Here is a 20,497-nt window from a genome sequence, read left to right as displayed (position 1 = left end):
ACTTTTGCAGCCTTTTTTTTTTTCTCGGAGGGGAACAAACATTGCTGGTCTAATGCTGGGCTTACACTGTGCGATTTTTGGCCCATTTTGAGCCGATTTTTGAGTCGTGCGACCGTTTTGGTTATTGGCCCGATTTTCGCCTTCCTTGTGCGTCGTGCATCGTGTAGTATACGTGGGGTCATGAGAAGCAATTAACACCTCACGACCAGCTCCCATTCATCAAGCGTCGTGAGGGTGTCACTGCAGCCGCTCACACTGCTCACGCGCAAACACATAAACGTCGGTGAAAAAGACTGGGCAGCACGGCTGTGCAGCATGTGATTTGGACACAAACGATGGAGGCACAACTTGTAGAACTTGGGAAAGCTCATCCGAGCCTTTTCGATGTGGCATCACAAAATTATCACGACCACAACAACAGTGAAAATAGTTGGATCTACACTGCTGCTCAATCACAGCTGCCTGATCAGTGTTTTTCATTAGCAATTTAGCAAAGTTGATGGTGGTGGTGTGTCTGTGTGAGTGAAAGACAAAGAGGGAGAGCGAGCGACAGATTTTCTGTTATAACCTTCATTTTATGGACGCACAGTGTGAGCATTCAGGTCGCATCAGAGCATCGGGCCGTATAGTGTGAGACTCTGCATCGTGACCTACGAACTTCTAACCCCTGCGAGTCAATCGTGCAGTTCGAGCAGAAGCTGAATAATGCGACTAAAAAAAAATCACACAGTGTATGCCCAGCTTTAGGTGTACTGTCATCCGAGACTTGCACCGGCAGTGTCGGCGTTTGTTTCCCTGTTGGCCATGCTTCTTGTTGTGGTCATCTGTTGTCTTCCGGTATTTTCTCCGCAAGCGACCTTTCCTCGACCAATGAGATAAGCGGTAATCTGAATTGTCATAAGTGTGCTGTCAGCTCATTGGTCACAAAGCAGGAGAGGGGCTGGGAATTATGTTTTCAAACAAAGCGTTAATTCCATTAAAAGTTATAGACTACTTTTGATTCTCACTGTATTACGGGACAAAGTGCGTCCCTTTTCAGCACAATACTGGACGTGTACTTTTGTGTCTAAATACGGGATGATTCTGTTTTTCAAGGGACGGTTGGCAACCCTAATCACCCCCGTCTCTTCACCCTCAGCTCACTGGGGATGTCGGGTCTGTCTGCCGGTAGAGCAGCCGCAGGGTGCAGCGCTAACAGCTGATCCCTAAAATAAACAAAGCAGCCATGCACCGGGTATCCAAATAGGGGTGAAAAAAGTGGAGACAAAAGAAGAGAAAAGTCAACATAACTAGCACAAAGCGGTAATGCATGATGGCAGAATCTGATTGCTAAGACATAAGTTAAAGGTTAAGAGAAGTAAAGAGGAAAATAACAAAGAAGCTCAGAAATCAGCAGAGCTGCCATAACACGAAACATGTGTTGCAACTTTATTCCCAACAATACGGCTCTGGACGGAACGGTCACTAGGGCGCTCGAGAATCTGAAAACGTTGTCTAGAACCATGCATGAGCAATCAGGCGTGAACACGGGGCTGGGAGACTGGATCACGTCTGTCTTTGGGCAATGGAAGGGTGTGTTTATGTCTGCCATGTTTTCTCTTATAGTTTTTCTAGGTTTATTGATGATCGGGTGTTGTCTCATTCCTCTGCTAAGGCGGGTGTTGGTAAATCTGGTAAGCAGGGCCCTAGACTCTGGTTCAGCTGGTCCGGGGTATATGATGCCGTTGCGAGAGGCCGCCTGGACGGAGGAGTGAAACAAACTCTGGGTAAAGGTTGGCCTTTTTTTTAAGGCCAAAGAGGAGGAGTGTGGACAAGAGATATTTTATTCTGTATTCTTATGGTCACAGTTATAATCAGAATTATCATTGATGAATCATTTACCATTGTTGAATCAGTTGACAGAATAATCTTTGAATCACATCTATGTTACTCTGAGCAAATATTAATGTACACAGATTATCAGCACTTTAATCAGTCTATTGTTGTTCTGTATTATTCTTTCTATTTGCTTAAGCTGTTGCACATTCTTGTAACCGCTCGAACTCGTGGGTCCTGTTGGACCCTGGGCTGTCTACATTCAGTTCTGCACGTACTCAGGCCTGTAACAACATGCACATAGTTATGTAAAACACGCACGTTCACACACACACTTAGTAAGAACAGGAGGGTCGTCTTAGGACAGTTTTTCTGATAGATATACATTCACAAAATGCACAATGTAATACACACTTGTTTTTCTCTAAAAGTAGCAGTTGATGTCCATATAAGGAGAACTTTTTGAGTGTGGGGAACTGTTATCATTTCCAATAAAGATCTAACTGTGACGTCATCACGGCAATATAATGATGGGGAACGGTCCATTCGCAGTATTGCAAGTTTTCTTCCCACACTCCTGCGCAAAGTGTGTAAAATAAAGATCACTATTTTTGACACCTACCCGGACTCAGCCTGCTTTCTTCTCTTACCCAAATCGAACGAACTTCAACAACAGTTAAGGTTTCAGAAAAAGCATTCTGTCGTTTGTTTGCTTGATCATACTTTAAACACATTCAAATGCATAGTGGGATTATAATACAAGTGAATACTGTGACAAGCACTGGTACTGAATAGGCAATCACTTAGCAGCAAGGTGAATCGGTGATGCATTAGTGTGGTCTGCACTTCCTCTTTTTGATTGGGTGAAATGAGTTGAAAGTAATTGGATGAGGGAACCATGGGGAGTGCCCTGCATAATTAATAATAAAACGCTGTTTTAAATGCCGTTACAGCTGACACAGAACATCGTAAAAAACGCCATTTTTATGTCTCTTTGAACGGCATTTTCTGCCGAGTGACGTAAAAAGCGGCGTTCAAAGACAGATACAAACGGCATTTTTTCTGCCACTCAGATGGGGCGTTCAAGGTAAAAAAGTGGAATTTGTCCAGACAGAACGCAGTTTTTTACGACGTTTGGACTAATTAAACGGAATTTTTTTACGCTATTTCTTAACCAAGCGGGTTGGAAAATTGGCGATATTTGGCACTTATGGCTTGCCATACATTCGCGCTAATTTGACGCGCGTTTCATGCGTTTTTACGATGCAAATCTGCTTCTGAATTTTCGCAGGACCCACAATCACGCGTCATCGAACTTTTCCATTGACTTTACACGTAAACCTGACGCTCTGGTCGCATCTATTGCGTTCGGTGTGAACACACCTTAAAGGGTCTCATCTCTGCATCGTTCAGCTTTCAGAATTTGTCTTAAACAGTATAAAAGCATGGATCCATCACACCTTGTATGAGGAAAACATTGATGAACTCTGAACAAATGAAACCACAACTTTAAAAAAATGAGCTCCCAAAATTAATTGTTTCGACATCTTAAAAACAAAATCATAAGTTTTAATACCTACAGCAAGTTTAAGGAAAAATAAAAGATTTTAAAGATCTTTCAAATTTTTCTCAAATATAAAACAGCAGATGGAACTTACATGCATCTTCGATGGGATTGTCTAAAAATATCTAAATTCTGGCTCTGCATCAACAAGGAAATGAACTTGACACAAAATTATAAGATCTGTAAACATCCGGGTCAATTCTTACCACAGTTGCTGCCTCTGAATAAAAATCTGGACAAAAGAGATCCACATTATTAAATAAGCTTATGTTTAATGTCAGGAGATGTGTTATTGAACTGGATTACGGAGCAGCCCCCCTACTGTAACTCAGTGTTACAAGGAAATTTTTCATAACTTTCAGGTCAGATTTTTAATAAGCTGCAGGAACCCTGTTCAGTGTGAGTGGAGAGCAGCCAAGTCTCCTCCTCTGATAAACCTCCATCTGTGCCACTGAAAACAGTTCATCTGACTGTGACTGTAAACATGTTTCCATTTGTCACTTCAGCCTTTACTCTGAAATACAGGAAATGAAATCACAGCTCAAACTTCTTCATCCAACTGCTGGAACAAAGCGAACCACTCGACATGAACACTGAAGCAGAACAGTTTAGAAAGCTTAAAATGAGACTAGGGAACCATTTTCATTCATAGTTGCCTCATCAGATCTTTATAGGAGATTCACTCTGAACTCTGTGGAGCCTGATCTCAAGGGTTTTGAGTCTGACCCTGAAACCACAAGAGGATCTTTCTGTCTCTTCATATTCACTGTGATGGGAGTGATTTCAGCCCTGAGTGATCACGCTGATGTTTGCACAGAGCAGATAATTTAGTGAATGTTTTGGCACATTGGTAACAGTGAAACAGTTTATTAGTAACGTGGGATCGTTTGTGTTTGGAGTATGAACTGAGATTCCTGAAGCTCTTGTCACACTGGTCACAGCTGTAGTTTCCTTCCATGTGTGTACATTCATGCTTGTTTTGATGACCTGATTGTGAGAAGCTTTTGTCACAGTATCTGCACTTGTATGGTTTCTCTCCTGTGTGGACTCGTTTGTGTCTTTTAAGCACACTTGCAGTAATGAAAGATGACCCACACTGATCACAGAGGTGCTTTTTTGTCCCACTGTGAATGAGTTCATGTCGTTTTAATCCACTTGATGTGCTGAAGCTTCTCCCACATTCTTTGCAGTATTTCAGTTTGTCTCCAGTGTGTTTACGTTGATGTGTTTTCAGGGTTTGTTGCCAACTGAAAGTTTTTCCACAAAGGTCACAACAAAAGTCTTTCCCACCACCACAGTGATGACAGGGTTGAGAAATGGATCCATCTGTGTCGCTCTGCTTCTAAACAAAGACACAACGACAGTGTAAGTCAGTCCTTCAACATTTTTATCCTGAACGTCGCCTGAAATAAAGAGCAAATAAAAAACAAAAATCATAACTGAAATGAAAATCTGAATAATCACTCAGAGCTGCTTTTCCATGCAGTAGAATTGCTAACATGCTAACACAGTTTAATCTGCAGAGTTGTTTCAAACAGTCAGGCTAAAATGACAAGTTAAAAATATAAATACATACCTCACAGTAACTGCACTTGTAGAGTCTCTTTCTGGTGTGGATCTGTTGGTGTCGTCTCAGGTAACATGGAGATTTAAAAGTCTTCTCACACAGGTCACATTTATAAGGTCTCTCCTCAGTGTGGGTAAACATGTGTTGTTGTAAATGCGTGTTGGTTATAAACTGTTTGCCACACTGATCACAGCAGTACACATCATGTCTGGTGTGAATGCGCAGGTGTCTATTTTGGTTCTGTTTCAGGCTGAAAGTTTTTCCACAAATGTCACAGCTGTATGCCTTAATTCCAGAGTGGGTAACTAGATGACTCCGTAAGTACCTACTGTCAGTAAAAGCTATGCCACACTGATCACAGCTGTACGCTTTAACTCCACTGTGGATGAGTTGATGTCTTTTTAGGGAACGCTTCCAGGAAAAAGACTTTCCACACAAGTCACAGCTGAATGGTTTCTCTCCAGTGTGGATGACCTGATGATGTTTTAGTTTAGCCTTCAAAGTAAATCCCATCCCACACTCGTCACAGGTGTATGTTTTCTCTCTCTTTCTTGGTTGAGGTTTGTCGGCCTCCTGAGAGCGCTGACTTCTCGCTCCATGTTGGTCCTGCAGTGACAGAGATACAAACAGAGGCAGTGAGTGAAATGCAGTCGTGGAACAAACTCAACCTTCAAACTCCCTCCATTAACACTCGTTTTAAACCTGAAGGTGGAGTGTGGCACCAAACACCTTAAAGGTCTCTTATCCCCACCTGCTGGTAGTTCTAACACATTACATCCAACCTGGTGTTAAAAATAATTCATGACTGTTTAAACACTAAAATCATTTTTTCCTTATTTTCCTTACTTTTACTCCCCACATTAAAAAAAAAAAGACTTTCTACTCATTATATTTTCAAAACAGACTTTTCACTTTTGGTTTCAAACATCAAACTGATCTGAGCCTGAAAAGTAACACATGAAAGACAATCCTGATCGTGTACTAATCACCAGGGTTTGAAACATAAAAAGAGATGAAAGAGGCAAAACTGTGAGTCATAGTCAGGAGTTAAAGTGAGACGTTGTTCTTCCTTCTTTTTTGCACAGCACCTGAACAAACAGGTAATTTCAAATGCAGCGTTTCTATCAACAAACATCAGCAAACACACAAACTGTTTGTGTGCAGTTTGTCTCACAGTGTGTTGCTGGCTAAAGGTCCAGCTGCTGTACATCACAGGGAGAGAAAAGAAAGAGAGCTAACTTCACTCAGAGATGGAGAAAGATAAGACACACAGGACAGGAGAGGAAGAAGAGAGGTTAGATTTAAAGGGAAGGACTGCTCAGTGGGATTTGATCAACTGCAGATTAAAGCTTACATGTAAGTCCTCATGTGTTGAAATCAGATATTGGGTCTGTACTAGAGATGGCACGATACCACTTTGTTATGTCTGATACCGATATCATAAATTTGGATATCTGCCAATACCGATATGAATCTGATACTGTGTGTTTTTAATCAATAAAACAGTTTTTTAATATCTTGCTGCTTTTTGTATAAGTTCATGCTCAAGTAAAAACAAAAAAAAAAAAACAAACAAAACAAAACAAAACACTAAACCTATTCTGTTATACCTGTATGTAAAAATACACTGCAAGGCAAGGTAAGGCAAGGCAAGTTTATTTGTATAGCACAATTCAACAACAAGGTGATTGAAAGTGCTTTACAGAGACATTAGAAACAAAAACAAATAAAAAGCATGATTTAAAATTGATTAAAACAAGCAAACAAACAAACTAATTAACAAACAAACAAAACAGTATATAAAATCAAAACAGATAAAATTAGAACAATAGATAAAATCAGTAGTTAATGTAAGTTTTGAAATTTAAGCTTAAAAGTGTGGATTTGGTGCTTTATTCAAATGCAGCTGAGTCTTCGACCTGGATTTAAATAAACTGAGTGTTTCAGCTGATCTGAGGCTTTCTGGGAGTTTGTTCCAGATATAAGGAGCATAAAAGCTGAATGCAGCTTCTCCGTGTCTGGTTCTGACTCTGGGAACTGATAAAAGACCAGATCCAGATGACCTGAGGGATCTGGAAGGTTCATACTGGGTCAGGAGGTCACTGATGTATTTTGGTCCTAAACCATTCAGAGCTTTATAGACCAGCATCAGGACTTTAAAGTCTATCCTCTGACGGACAGGCAGCCAGTGTAAAGACCTCAGAGCTGGACTGGTGTGGTCCACTTTTTTGGTCTTAGTGAGGACTCGAGCAGCAGAGTTCTGAATGAGCTGTAGTTGTCTGACTGATTTTTTAGGTAGACCTGTAAAGATGCTGTTACAGTAATCAAGCCTACTAAAGATGAATGCATGATACTTGCAAGGAAATCAATTATTTTTCAAGAACATTTAAATAGATTCAACATCTTCAACAGATTTGCAGACTGCACAGATGGTACCTTCCCAAAGGAAAAAGTACTATAGCTTACTAGGGTATATTAGACTTAATAGTTACTATATACAGTAATGAACTTCTATACATTCTACATCAGATTAAAACTTTGGGTGTAAGCTTCGTATAATTATTTATTAAAAGATAGACATTTTAAATGAGAATAAGAAAGAAGAGTATGTCTTTGAGCCCCCTTTTCCCTGTTCATGCCCTATCGGCCCCCCTGGCTAAACTTTGCTAGATCCACCCCTGCACAGTTACAGCCGTCAGCTACGTAGAAAAAGATCCTGGTGTAGAAAGTAATGTTAAATAAATTCCAACAACAGCTTATCAAGCTTAAATGTGCTGCAGTTGTTCAGCCGCTGGTTTCCTCTTTCTGGCGCGAAGAGGGCGATAAACAAAGAAGAGAGTAGGGCTGGGCCATATTATACCGTTCACGGTAATACTGGTATAATGTTAGGCAACGATAGGAAAATGAAATATCGCGATAGAATATGAGTAAAACGCGCATGCGCAGTGCCTTTGTTTTCATACGCACATGGCCGATTGTTGAGTGAAACAGATGAACCAGAATTGGTTTGTAAAAATGGTGCAACTTCCGTGATGTGGAACTGGTTTGGTGTTTGTCCGTCAGATACACGACAAAGCACATTTTTTTTGCAGAACATGCAAGCGGCCGTCGTTATTGTCGTATTTGTTGGACTAAAATGTTCTTAAATCTGGGAGTAATCTGGGTCCTAAACAGTGTTGCCAACTTAGCGACTTTGTCGCTATATTTAGCGAGTTTTCAGAGCCCATAGCGACTTTTTTTCTAAAAGAAAGTGGCTAAAAAAAGACGTGAAAGCGCGTATCGCTTTTACTCTCAACAAGCAGCGGGTGCTGTAACGCAGTCAGTTCTTCTTTTACTCTTATGCTGTTTTGTGGATCACAAGGTTTAAAACTACTTATAAACACACACACACACACACACACACACACACACACACACACACACACACACACACACACACACACACACACACACACACACACACTGTAACGCCACCAGAGTGCCTATTTCGGGTCACTTTTGCCGGTCCAAGACCGGGTAAAGGAGTAGGGTTGGAATTGTGACATAAAAAAAACAAAACAATAATTGCTAAAAGAAATTTAATTTGTAGTTCTAAATAAACTCTAAATGCATTTAGGACGTTTTTTACTCACTTTATGTCTCTTCCACGGTGTTATTTCTCTCTCCAACAACATAGGTTACAATTAGATTAGCATGACCAATTATGCAAATTAGGCGATGACGTCATTTAGCGACTTCTAGCGACTTTTAGGACAACCAATAGCGATTTTCCTTACTGAGGAGTTGGCAACACTGGTCCTAAACTCCGTCTGCTTCAAGTCAAACAAACACTGCAGCATCACTGACAGTTAAAAACTGTCTAAATTCTTTCATCTTTAATAAAACGATCAGCATTGCTGCTTTATCAGGTGTAACTATGAAGTTTAACTTCCAGGCATCCATGAAAACAAAATTTATTACATTTAACGGAGTTAGCAGTTAGCAAGAAGCTAGCGGAAGTTAGCTCGCTAGTTTCGCTAGTTACCTAAGCATGATATAGCATGTTCTGACTGAGAGATTTCTGAAAAAATTCAAACATACAGCTCTGCTATCACTTCCAACATAAATGAAGACAGGAAACTAAACAGCAGTGACGTTTGTAGGGTTACTGAAGTTGGGCTAGCTGGTATATAATGATGTGCTACGTGATCGCTAGCGACACAGCTATGTTAGCATAACATAAACAGTGAAGCTGGAGGACGAACACTAACACTTTTCCACTTATAAAAGTTCACGTGAAGGTTCCTCATGGTTAGAGACAAATGCAATCGCATGGCAGGATGCTGTAAACGGACCAAACTTCAGTCAGGAGAACAACTGAGATAATCCATCCACAATACAAGGTTAGTCATTAATATACTGCAACAACATGGGAATACAGTAGCTGCCAGAGAATTCAACATTAATGAATCAATGGTACAGAAGTGGAGGAAGCAAGAAGAATGAGTTTAATAAAGTTTGATTTATCTGACTGCTTTGTTTCGCTTAATGTGCCTTATAATCCCGTGCACCTTATGGTCCGAAAAATACGTACTGCACACTGCAGTTTAATGTTGCAAAGCACCTCTTTTTAACTTCAGTGGATATTATACATGGTTATGCTCAGGATATGTCAGCCCATTTCTACTGGAAATGACTTTTGGTTAAACTTTGAGCAAGGAATTTGCATTTGCACTGTTAAATTTTTATAAAGCTTTAATGTACATAAAAACCAGCTTCTTGTTTAAGTGAAAATAAATGGAAGGTTGTCTTTTTGTGCTAGTAATGTTGTGGAGTTGTATTTTGTCTCGCATCAATTATATCGTCAGTTATATCGTTATCGCAAATTTTCAAATATATATCGTGATAAATATTTTTGGCAATATCGCCCTGCTCTAGAAGAGAGACGGACTCGCGACAGAAAAGCCGATCAGCTGATCATTACAGTTTTTTACAGACGCTAGGACACATTTCTCAATACTTAGGTCACTTTTGCAAAACACTTCACACAATCCTCCTAACTGACTGTCAGCTTGGCAAAGCAGTTCATTTCACATTCAAAATGCACTACAACTACCAAAACACTTCATTCAGGTCTCAAATAAACTCATTCTTCCAGAACACTAGCAAAGGTTGACAGCCGACAAACACACTTTGTCACCCACAAAACAATGACCTAAAAAACACTAACAACATGTAGCATTACACAGTGTTTTCTTGTGTAAAACAAGGACACATCTCTGTTTATAATTTCAATATATGTTACTGGAATGAATCAGACATCATGCAGAATTCGTTAATATTTGTTTATGTATTTTTATTTTTCTGCACTAAGTAATCCCAAAATACAAGAATTTGTATACACACCATCCACTGATACACATACAATAGTAATGCTAATCTACTCGGTCTTCTCCATTTGGCCACAGGTTCTCATCCACATCACATCTTATGTCATCTAGGGCAACACACCTAGGAAATAATCTTCTGGCATGCCAGAATTGAAGGAGTTGAAAAATTGAAGGAGTAACACCTGTGTAGATGTTCATCTACAATAAGAATCAGCTGTGGCTGGTTAAACTGCATTTTTAGATTTAAAATATGTTTCAATAAAATATTGCTGTTGAATTTTGCTGTCTTTTTAAGTTTTGCATTGTGTTATTGTTTTGGCCATAAGTTTAACAGTTTTGAAAACAGTATGTAAGCACATGCAAAATGTCCTGTCCGTACAAAGATTTTTGGCAGTTCTTGTGTCTGAGTGAGAAGATAATTCATGAAATTTGAGAGATGTAGTCATTGAATGCATTTTGTGCCAAAACAATGATAACTGGTCCTCAGTTTAGCCCACATAGACTTCTGTTGTGCTCACTGTGTGAGGAGTTTTGCAAACGTGACCTAAGTATTGAGAAATGTGTCCTAGCGTCTGTAAAAAACTGTAATCAGTTTCATGATTGAAGTAGCAGCAGGAGAGGGAGGGAGAGAGAGAAGAGGCAGTCGCTCCATATATCGGTTGTTAAGCTTGACGCGGGAATGCTTTACAAACATTCAGAGATGAACTTACACACTTGCTTTACTTCTCTCGGGGATAACTTCCTCCGAGATGAAATGCCGGATTGGTAGCGAGGCTCCAAATGCTCAAACAGACCGCAGACAGGTCCCGCACGCCACAGCCGCTCTATAACATGATGCATACAGTTGCCACGTGCTACGGTTATGAGCCGAGTTACGCCATGTCGCAAGTTTTGTGAGGTGCTTTTTTGATATTTAATGGATCGGATTACATTTTTTATTTCTCTCCGATATCCGATCCAGTAATTTACGTCAGTATAAGACCGATACATAATATCGGATTGGTTCATCTCTAGTCTGTACATATAATTTTATGTCTTTTTTTCAGATTATGAAACTTGCTGCAAAACAATCTGAGGCAGATTAACTGTGCCACCTCAGATGCAGCCTTTTTCATGCAGTAGAATTGCTAACATGCTAACACAGTTTAATGAGCAGAGTTGTTCCAAACAGTCAGGCTAAAATGACAAGATAAAAACATAAATACATACCTCACAGTAACTGCGCTTGTAGAGTCTCTTTCTGGTGTGGATCTGTTGGTGTCGTCTCAGGTCATGTGGAGATTTAAAAGTCTTCTCACACAGGTCACATTTATAAGGTCTCTCCTCAGTGTGGGTAAACATGTGGTATTGTAACTTTTGGTTTGTTATAAACTGTTTGCCACACTGTTCACAGCAGTACACATTATGTCCGGTGTGAATGCGTAGGTGTGTATTTCGGCTCTGTTTCAGGCTGAAAGTTTTTCCACACTTGTCACAGCTGTATGCCTTAATTCCAGAGTGGGTAACTAGATGCCTCTGTAAGCTGTCTCTGTGAGTAAAAGCTGTGCCACACTGATCACAGCTGTACGCTTTAACTCCACTGTGGATGACTTTGTGTCTTTTTAGGGAACCCTTCCTGGGAAAACTCTTTCCACACAAATCACAGCTGTACGCTTTGACTCCAGTGTGGATGACCTGATGCTGCTTCAGTTTATCCTTCAGAGTAAACTCCTTCCCACAATCGTCACAGGTGTATGTTTTCTCTCTCTTTCTTCTGTGAGGTTTGTCGGCCTCCTGAGAGCGCTGACTTCTCGCTCCATGTTGGTCCTGCAGTGACAGAGATACAAACAGAGGCAGTGAGTGAAATGCAGTCGTGGAACAAACTCAACCTTCAAACTCCCTCCATTAACACTAGTTTTAAACCTGAAGGTGGAGTGTGGCACCAAACACCTTAAAGGTCTCTTATCACCACCTACTGGTAGTTCTAACACATTACATCCAACCTGGTGTTAAAAAGAATTAATGACTGTTTAAACACTAAAATATTTTTTCCTTATTTTCCTTAGTTTGACTCCCCACATAAAAAAAAAGACTTTCTACTCATTATATTATCAAAACAGACTTTTCACTTTTGGTATCAAACTGATTTGAGCCTGAAAAGTAACACATGAAAGACAATCCTGATCGTGTACTAATCACCAGGGTATGAAACATAAAAAGAGATGAAAGAGGCAAAACTGTGAGTCATAGTCAGGAGTTAAAGTGAGACGTTGTTCTTCTTTCTTTTTTGCACAGCACCTGAAAAAACAGGTAATTTCAAATGCAGCGTTTCTATCAACAAACATCAGCAAACACACAAACTGTTTGTGTGCAGTTTGTCTCAGAATCAGAATCAGAATCAGAATGGGTTTATTGCCAGATGTTGAGGTTTACAACATTAGGAAATTGCTGCGGTGCTTCAGTGCAGACAATAAGAATTAAAGTGCTATGTAGAAAGAAAGATATGTGCATGAGATATACATGAGAATAAGAATTATGAGTGCTACGTAGAAAGATATATACATGAGTGCAGGTGGTGATCAGTGCCAAACATGAAATGATGCAGTGACACAGCGTAGGGTCATGTGTTAGTGGCGGGGACAGTCATGTGGTTATTGTTCATGTGTCCAACAGCAGAGGGGAAGAAACTGTTCTTATGGCGAGAGGTTCTGGTGCGAATGGACCGGAGCCTCCTGCCTGAGGCGAGCAGGTCAAACAGACTGTGTCCAGGGTGAGAAGGGTCAGCTGAGATCCGAGCTGCACGCCCCAGTGTCCTGGAGGTGTACAGGTCCTGCAGAGATGGGAGTCTGCAGCCAATCACCTTCTCAGCAGAGCGCACAACACGCTGCAGTCTCTGTTTGTCCCTGATAGTGGCTCCAGCGTACCACACGGTGATGGAGGAGGTGAGGATGGACTCGATGATTGCAGTGTAGAATTGCATCATCGTCCGTGTTGGCAGGTTGAATTTCTTCAGCTGCCTCAGGAAGTACATCCTCTGCTGGGCTTTCTTGATGACGGAGGTGATGGTGGGCTCCCACTTCAGGTCCTGGGTGATGGTGGTACCCAGGAAGCGGAATGAGTCCACAGAGGTGATGGGGGTGTCAGTCAGGATGATGGGGGGGAGTGGAGCTGTGTGCTTCCTGAAGTCCACAATAATCTCCACTGTCTTCTGGGCATTCAGCACCAGGTTGTTGTGGCTGCACCAAGACACCAGACGTTCAACCTCCCTCCTGTAGGCAGACTCGTCCCCGTCCGAGATGAGCCCAATGACGGTGGTGTCATCTGCGAACTTGATTAGCTTGACAGACTGGTGGGTGGAGGTGCAGCAGTTGGTGTACAGGGAGAAGAGCAGAGGAGAAAGAACACAGCCCTGAGGGGAGCCGGTGCTGATGGTCCGGGAGTCCGAGACATTCTTTCCCAGCCTCACGTGCTGCTTCCTGTCCGTCAGGAAGTCAGTGATCCACCGGCAGATGGGATCAGGCACATTCATCTGGGAAAGCTTGCCTCGGAGATGGTCTGGAAGGATGGTGTTGAAGGCAGAGCTGAAGTCCACAAACAGGATCCTGGCGTAGGTTCCTGGGGAGTCCAGATGCTGCAGGATGAAGTGTAGGGCCATGTTGATGGCGTCGTCTACAGACCTGTTGGCTCTATATGCAAACTGCAGGGGGTCCAGGAGGGGGGCCGTGAGGGTCTTGAGATGGGAGAGAACTAGGCGCTCAAATGACTTCATGACTACAGATGTCAGAGCCACGGGTCTGTAGTCATTTAGTCCAGTGATCCTAGGTTTCTTGGGGACAGGGATTATGGTAGAGGACTTGAAGCAGGCAGGCACATGACATGCCTGCAGTGAGGAGTTGAAAATGCCAGAAAACACTGGGGCCAGCTCGTTTGCACAGTGTCTGAGGGTGGCAGGAGACACACCGTCTGGGCCGGGAGCTTTCCGAGCATTCAGACTCCTAAACTGCTTCCTCACATCTGCTTCATGAATATGAAGAGTTGTGGTCGGAGGAGGTGGTGTGAAATCCTCTTTTGTGTGGGGTGAGGGGGCGGGTGTTGCAGGTGAACAGTTTGAAGGTGGTGATGGCTCTATGTAGGGGGGAGAGGTGGGGGAATGAGTGTCCAAAGTGCCTCTATTGTTGGGGTCGTTGGAGGTGTGAAGGCTGCCTGATGGCTCATCAAAACGGCAGTAGAAGTCGTTAAGGGTGTTGGCTAAGAGCAAGTCGTCAGTGGAGTGGGGGGTTTTAGGCTTGTAGTTTGTAATATTCCTAAAACCTTTCCACACAGAGGCCGAGTCATTCTCTGAGATCTGCTGCTGCATCTTCTCAGAGTGCTGATGTTTGGTAATGTCCACTTCTTTAGTGAACCTGTACTTGGCCTCTCTGTAGCAGTCCCTGTCTCCGCTTCTGAACGCCTTACTCTTTTCCAGCCACTGCTTTATGAGTTTAGGAGTAAACCAGGGTTTGTCATTGTTATAACTCACCCTGGTGCGTGATGGCACAATGCTGTCCTCACAGAAGTGGATATAGGAGGTGACAGTGTCCGTAAACTCGTCCAAGCTGTTAGAAGCAGCCTTCATTGTGTCCCAGTCTGTAGACTCCAAACACGTGCGAAGCTCCTCCACAGCCTCGTTGCTCCACAGTTTTTTAGTCCTCACGACAGGTTTGGAGAGCTTCAGCCTCTGTCTGTACGCGGGGATTAGGTGGATCATGACGTGATCAGAAAGTCCGAGTGAAGCGCGGGGCACCGCGCGATAGGCCCCGCTGATCGTACTGTAACAGTGGTCTAATGTTCTCTCCTCTCTGGTCGGGCATTTAATATGCTGCTTATATTTTGGAAGCTCATGGCTCAGATTGGCTTTGTTAAAGTCCCCAAGAGCAATGATGAGAGAGTCCGGGAATGTCCGCTCCGTGTGGAGAATCTGCTCCGCGAGTGCGCACTGAGCTGCCTGCGCATCCGCATCTGGCGGGATGTAAACAGCGGCCAGGATGAATGAAGCAAACTCCCGCGGAGAATAAAACGGTTTGCAGTGAATAAAAAGATATTCCAGAGAGGGAGAGCAGTGCTGAGCAATCACTGTTACATCTGTGCACCAGCCACTATTGATGTAGAAGCAGACACCTCCACCTTTGGTTTTACCGGAGAGAGTGGCCTGCCGGTCCGCGCGCAGCAGATGAAAGCCCTCCAGCTTGAGCGCGCAGTCCGGGATGTCCTCACTGAGCCACGACTCCGTAAAACATAAGACACAGGAGGAGGCAAAGTCTTTGTTCATGCTTCTCATCAGGGCCAGTTCGTCTATCTTATTCCAGAGTGAGCGTACATTAGAAAGGAAGATCCCAGGAAGGGCCGTTCTCAGTCCGCGTTTCCTCAAACGCACGAGTACGCCGGCTCGCTTCCCTCTCTTTCGACGTCTCACTTTCCTGATCAGAGTCAGCAGTAAATCTGCCGCAGATGCGACAAATATTGGAAATAAATCCACAGGCGTTGTAGTCCTGCAGTTAAGGAGCTCTTCTCTGGTGTAAGAATATCCAGAGGAGTGCCCAGACACAGAAGAAATGCACAAAAACAAGACAAAAGTAACGCACTGAAGCACCAGGGCATCCATACGCGGCGCCATCTTGGTTTAACACAGTGTGTTGCTGGCTAAAGGTCCAGCTGCTGTACATCACAGGGAGAGAAAAGAAAGAGAGCTAACTTCACTCAGAGATGGAGAAAGATAAGACACACAGGACAGGAGAGGAAGAAGAGAGGTTAGATTTAAAGGGAAGGACTGCTCAGTGGGATTTGATCAACTGGAGATTAAAGCTTACATGTAAGTCCTCATGTGTTGAAATCAGATATTGAGTCTGTACATGTGACATTATGTTTTTTCAGATTATGAAAGCTGCTGCAAAACAATCTGAAGCAGATTAACTGTGTTATTTAAAGACTGCATGAAGATCCTCTGCAGGTTAGTGCAGGATAAACAGGTTCGTTTGCTGATCTGTGATGGATTTAAAGTAAAGAACAGTGTGTGACTGGTGCACAGTGACTGTGGTGCTCATGTCACAGTTAGATTAAGTGTAGCAGAGATTCATTTAAACTGAAGCTCATGATGCTGACATCCATTCACTGAGTTCCACCTTCATACCAACAGTATAGTGTCTAATATAAAGACAGTGTACTGTCAGTGTAGAGGATGGAAATCAGCCAGGACAGCTCATGAAACATCTGCTGACATCTGGTTGAATTCAGTTGTGTACATCCACAGAGAGCAGCAGGTCAGCTGATCACAGCCTGTACTTTAAGAAAATCTACTGGAGCTCTCAACAGAAATTATTGTGAGCTGTGATTCTTTTCCCCACGCTGAGCCACTACAGCTGATTTTAGGGTTCCCACCTGCTCAATCCCACTTTAACCTCTTCCCTGCTCATGTTCCTGTTTAGAGGCAAAGTCACCCTCTACAGTGTAGGCAACAGAAAATACACACATGTTTTATTTTCCTTCATTTTCTACTTAACTGATTCAAACAGAGAACCTTTATTAGACATAAATAGTTTTTACTTCATTTACTAATCTTATCTTATTATTACATTAACAAAGCACAAGGTTCAGTTAACTTTGGATAAAAACATGTGGTTAAAATGTTCTTCAAGGAGCTACTTTTACTTTTTTACTCTGATTACATTTCAGAGCCTGTACTTTTTCACTGTTACTTAAGTAAAGAAGTTGAATGAATACTTTTACTGAAGTATTTATAACACTAATATCTGTACTTCCACTTAAGTATAGAGTAAATGTACTTTTGCCTCCTCTGATCATTTCTATAATATTATTTATATCAGTGATGGCCAAATGAAGCTTTCTGAAACACTGAAGCTTGTATTGAAAAAGGTTCATTACTCAAAGCTTTTCAACACAGTCCTCTTTGGTGACATCTGCTGGCCAAAAATATGAAGAGCAGCTTGAATCTACAAATTATAATATAGAGTAGGGATGGGTATTGTTTAGGTTTTATCCGATACCGGTGCCAAATCGGTACTTTTGAAACGGTGCCGGTGCTCAAACCGGTGCTTAAAGAATGGAGAACACAAAATTGGTCTTAAAACCTCTCATGTTCAGCTGGTTTTTTGTAAAAATATAACAAAGTTAGCCTTTTCTGCAGCTATGGGGCATATATGGTATCACTCTTAGCTGGAAGCAGTGCTTAATCAATGGAAAAAACACAAACTTTGTCCAAAAACCTCTCATGTTTAGCCGTTTCCCTCTTTTTCTTTAGTCATTTTAGCCTTTTTGGCCAGGGTGAAGGGAGTATCTGCCATCAAACAAGAAGACAGCCGCATGTAGCTATGATGGTGTTTGCTAGTTCACCTTACATGCATTAATTTAATAATGTGGTTAGCCTACTCAACGTAAATTACACATGAACAACATTAAGCTACTCACGCAGAGAAGAACAGCTGCTGCTGCATCATCATCCTCATCATTTCTGCTACACTGGCAGGGCTAGGGGCCAGGACTCTCGTCTTCGGGGTTTTTGGGGGATATTGCTAACTCCGGATCCGATAACAGGCAACCAACGCACAGTAGATGTGCTCGGTGTGAGGTCTCGCAGCAAGCTATCATACGGCGCATTTCTGGGCTTTTAAAAAAAAACTCTATGCGTCGCCAGGTGTTTCATCGGATTCGAGGTGTTACCTCCTTTGACAGTATCATAGTATCAGCTTAAAGCACTTGTTGCAGGCTGCTGAGTTTGCATATTTTGCTGTGAAGTACAGCCAGACTTTTGACCGCTTCGCCTTGGCCATTTTTAATCTGTAGCTCTGCATAAAAGAACATACGTACCTGGCCCCGCCTACTATCCTCGGAAACGTAAAATGATTGGCTAGAATCTAAAGTGTATCACAGCTCAGGAAAAAAAAGCACCGAAATAAAGCACCGAAATGTGCGCTGCTTTTCGGTCTGGTTACTACCGTTTATGTCAGAACCGGTGCCATCATGGCACCGGACACCGGTACCCATCCCTAATATAGAGTTTCATAATAATTGCCCACTCTACAGAGCTCAGCTGACAGCTTCTGTCTGATATCGGGCTGCTGTTGTGGTGCTTTGAACGTGTATTTTTGGGGATGATGAAAAAAATGTTTTGTCTATTTGATTATTAATAATGTTGATGAATAAACCTTCCTTATTTTAACATGTGCTGTGGTCTTTAAAAAACAACATAATATACAACACAGTCATATAACAGGTTGGGAGGATGAGAGTTTTAGACGTGACTGGTTATTTGGTGAAACTGTGATATTTTCCTCACCTCCTGTGTTGAGCTCATTGTTTCCTCTGTAGTGACTCAGCTGAGTCCAGATGGCTGAAAATGTTCCTCTGCTGCTCCGTCAGACTCTTCTCCTCCTGCTGATCAGCTGGGACACAAAACAGATCTTTGTTAGGCTCCACACTGCACTGAAGAGTCAAAGTGTCTCATATGTTCATCTGACAACACAAAGTACAAATTTCACTCTGATTGCTTGTAGAAATCTTGTGAGATGTGTTGTGCTGCAAAGTGAGGAAACTCTCTCACTCACTTATACTTCAGGAGGAACTTTGTGAATGTACTCATGGTTCTAGTGAAACTTACATAATCTACAGCACGCCAAAGTTAAATAGCATGGCTGTCTACCATCATTACCTACTTCAAGTTATGTTAGTTGAAGCAGCAGCCCTTTACTATGACAGGGCCAGAAAGTCCTATTTGAAGGTTTGGGAGAAGGACCATGTTAAAGGTGGATTGGGGTTTATACACTTTGTTATGATACAGGTAAGGCTGTAAGAGCCTGAGAAGGTGTCCTGAATGAACCTCTAAAACCAGTTTTCAGCTAACGACTCTGCTTCAGTCTGGAAAACAGCAACTACAAGTTTAAAGACTCCATCAACAATTCACACCCAGCAACAGCCTGAACAGCTCCTCCTGTGGTTTCCACAAACAGGGACAGACCTGTTACTCCCCCACCCCACACTTTCAACTCCTTCAGCCCCCCAGTCCCACCACCTCCACAATTCCCCAACAACCAATGATTAAAGCTCATTGATTAATGAGCTTTGATCAGTGGTTTCAGTGCTTTCCTTCCTGCTTTGACTGCAGCTGTGTTTGACACAGGAAGACATTATTACATTCTTCTTGATTATACTTTATTCTTTTTGGGGGAAGTGCAGCTTTAAACCTTCACATGATTCAAGTCAACCCAACAAATCAATCTGAACGATCACAGGTGGGAAAAACGTCTGTAAACAAAATAAATAAAACCCAACATTCAATCCACAACATGATTAAAAACATGATTCTCCCAAATCACGAAGAGCTGCACATTAACCACCACAATATATTTTATTCTCTGTGCTTTCAAATATGAACACTGTTTACTTTCATCTCTGTTTCATTAGTTTTTGTTAACATCTTCCTGTGCATCACTTTACAGCAGCCAGGCTCATTAAAATGAGACTTTGTAGGAGTTCACTTCCTCTCATGTGTTCATCCACAGCAGCTGGACAATAAAGTTTATTGTGACCCTGATACTGCAGCAGATCGCTCTCATCCATTTCCTGTTATCACTTCAAATAGAAACGAGGCTGTAGAGGTTTGGTGCAGGCAGAAAAACAGCTGCAGGGACAATGAAAAGACTTTTCTGCTCCAACTTCTCCCAGCATGCTGAGCTAATGATTAGCTGGTGTTTTTCTCCAAACACTCTCTCACTCTTCTCTCAACGTGTTCACAATAAACTGTGAACAGACACCGAGGAGAGCAGCAGAAGACCTCATTCAGGAGCTAAACTCAACATGAACTGAACTCACAGTAAAGTTAGCTCGGTGCTTACCTTTAGATGAGCCCACAAACCGAGAGAAACTCCGCGATGAAGCTGGAAGTTTTTCCAAACACAGGAAACAGATCAGGGAGCAGAGACCCACGTGGTTCACGCTGATCTCAGCTACGATCCAGGAGACAAGGGTGGGCAGATCGATGCAGATATCGATCCAAACGGTCGTTTAGTTTGTTTTATCATCCAAAATCAGGATTTTACTCGCTTAGGATGAAACGGTAACTCCGTCTGCATAAACTGTGTCCAGCATGTGATCCCGGAACAGACTTCTTCTTCTTTGTATTGGTTATTGGCGGTTGTCAAACACCAAAATGGT

General features: G+C 42.2%; 3 protein-coding genes across 6 annotated transcripts in view; 1 reads left to right on the top strand and 2 right to left on the bottom strand.

The window, feature by feature from the left end:
- Nucleotides 1-20,497, top strand: part of LOC113028823 (uncharacterized) — a 270,569-nt gene that overhangs the window by 96,294 nt on the left and 153,778 nt on the right. The gene's annotated exons all lie outside the window — the stretch shown is intronic.
- LOC113029509 (uncharacterized) overlaps nucleotides 1-20,497 on the bottom strand; it is a 75,746-nt gene that overhangs the window by 38,868 nt on the left and 16,381 nt on the right. The gene's annotated exons all lie outside the window — the stretch shown is intronic.
- On the bottom strand, nucleotides 1,806-20,484 carry LOC113029482 (uncharacterized). 2 transcript variants are annotated; one of them, XM_080306694.1, is made up of 5 exons: nucleotides 20,179-20,484; nucleotides 18,624-18,729; nucleotides 11,525-12,121; nucleotides 4,956-5,552; nucleotides 1,806-4,718 (listed from the first exon to the last, which is right to left on the bottom strand). In XM_080306694.1, the coding sequence occupies exons 2-5, from the start codon at nucleotides 18,639-18,641 to the stop codon at nucleotides 4,143-4,145; spliced, it is 1,788 nt and encodes a 595-aa protein (XP_080162820.1). In that variant the 5' UTR covers nucleotides 18,642-18,729; nucleotides 20,179-20,484; the 3' UTR covers nucleotides 1,806-4,142. The 2 variants fall into 2 exon arrangements, with proteins under 2 accessions (XP_080162820.1, XP_080162819.1); XM_080306693.1 differs by having other exon boundaries at nucleotides 1,806-4,721; nucleotides 20,179-20,483.

This window comes from Astatotilapia calliptera, chromosome 9 (assembly GCF_964374335.1).
Source record: "Astatotilapia calliptera chromosome 9, fAstCal68.1, whole genome shotgun sequence".
NCBI classification, from domain to species: Eukaryota; Metazoa; Chordata; class Actinopteri; order Cichliformes; family Cichlidae; genus Astatotilapia; species Astatotilapia calliptera.
This window is presented reverse-complemented; position numbering and strand designations above follow the sequence as displayed.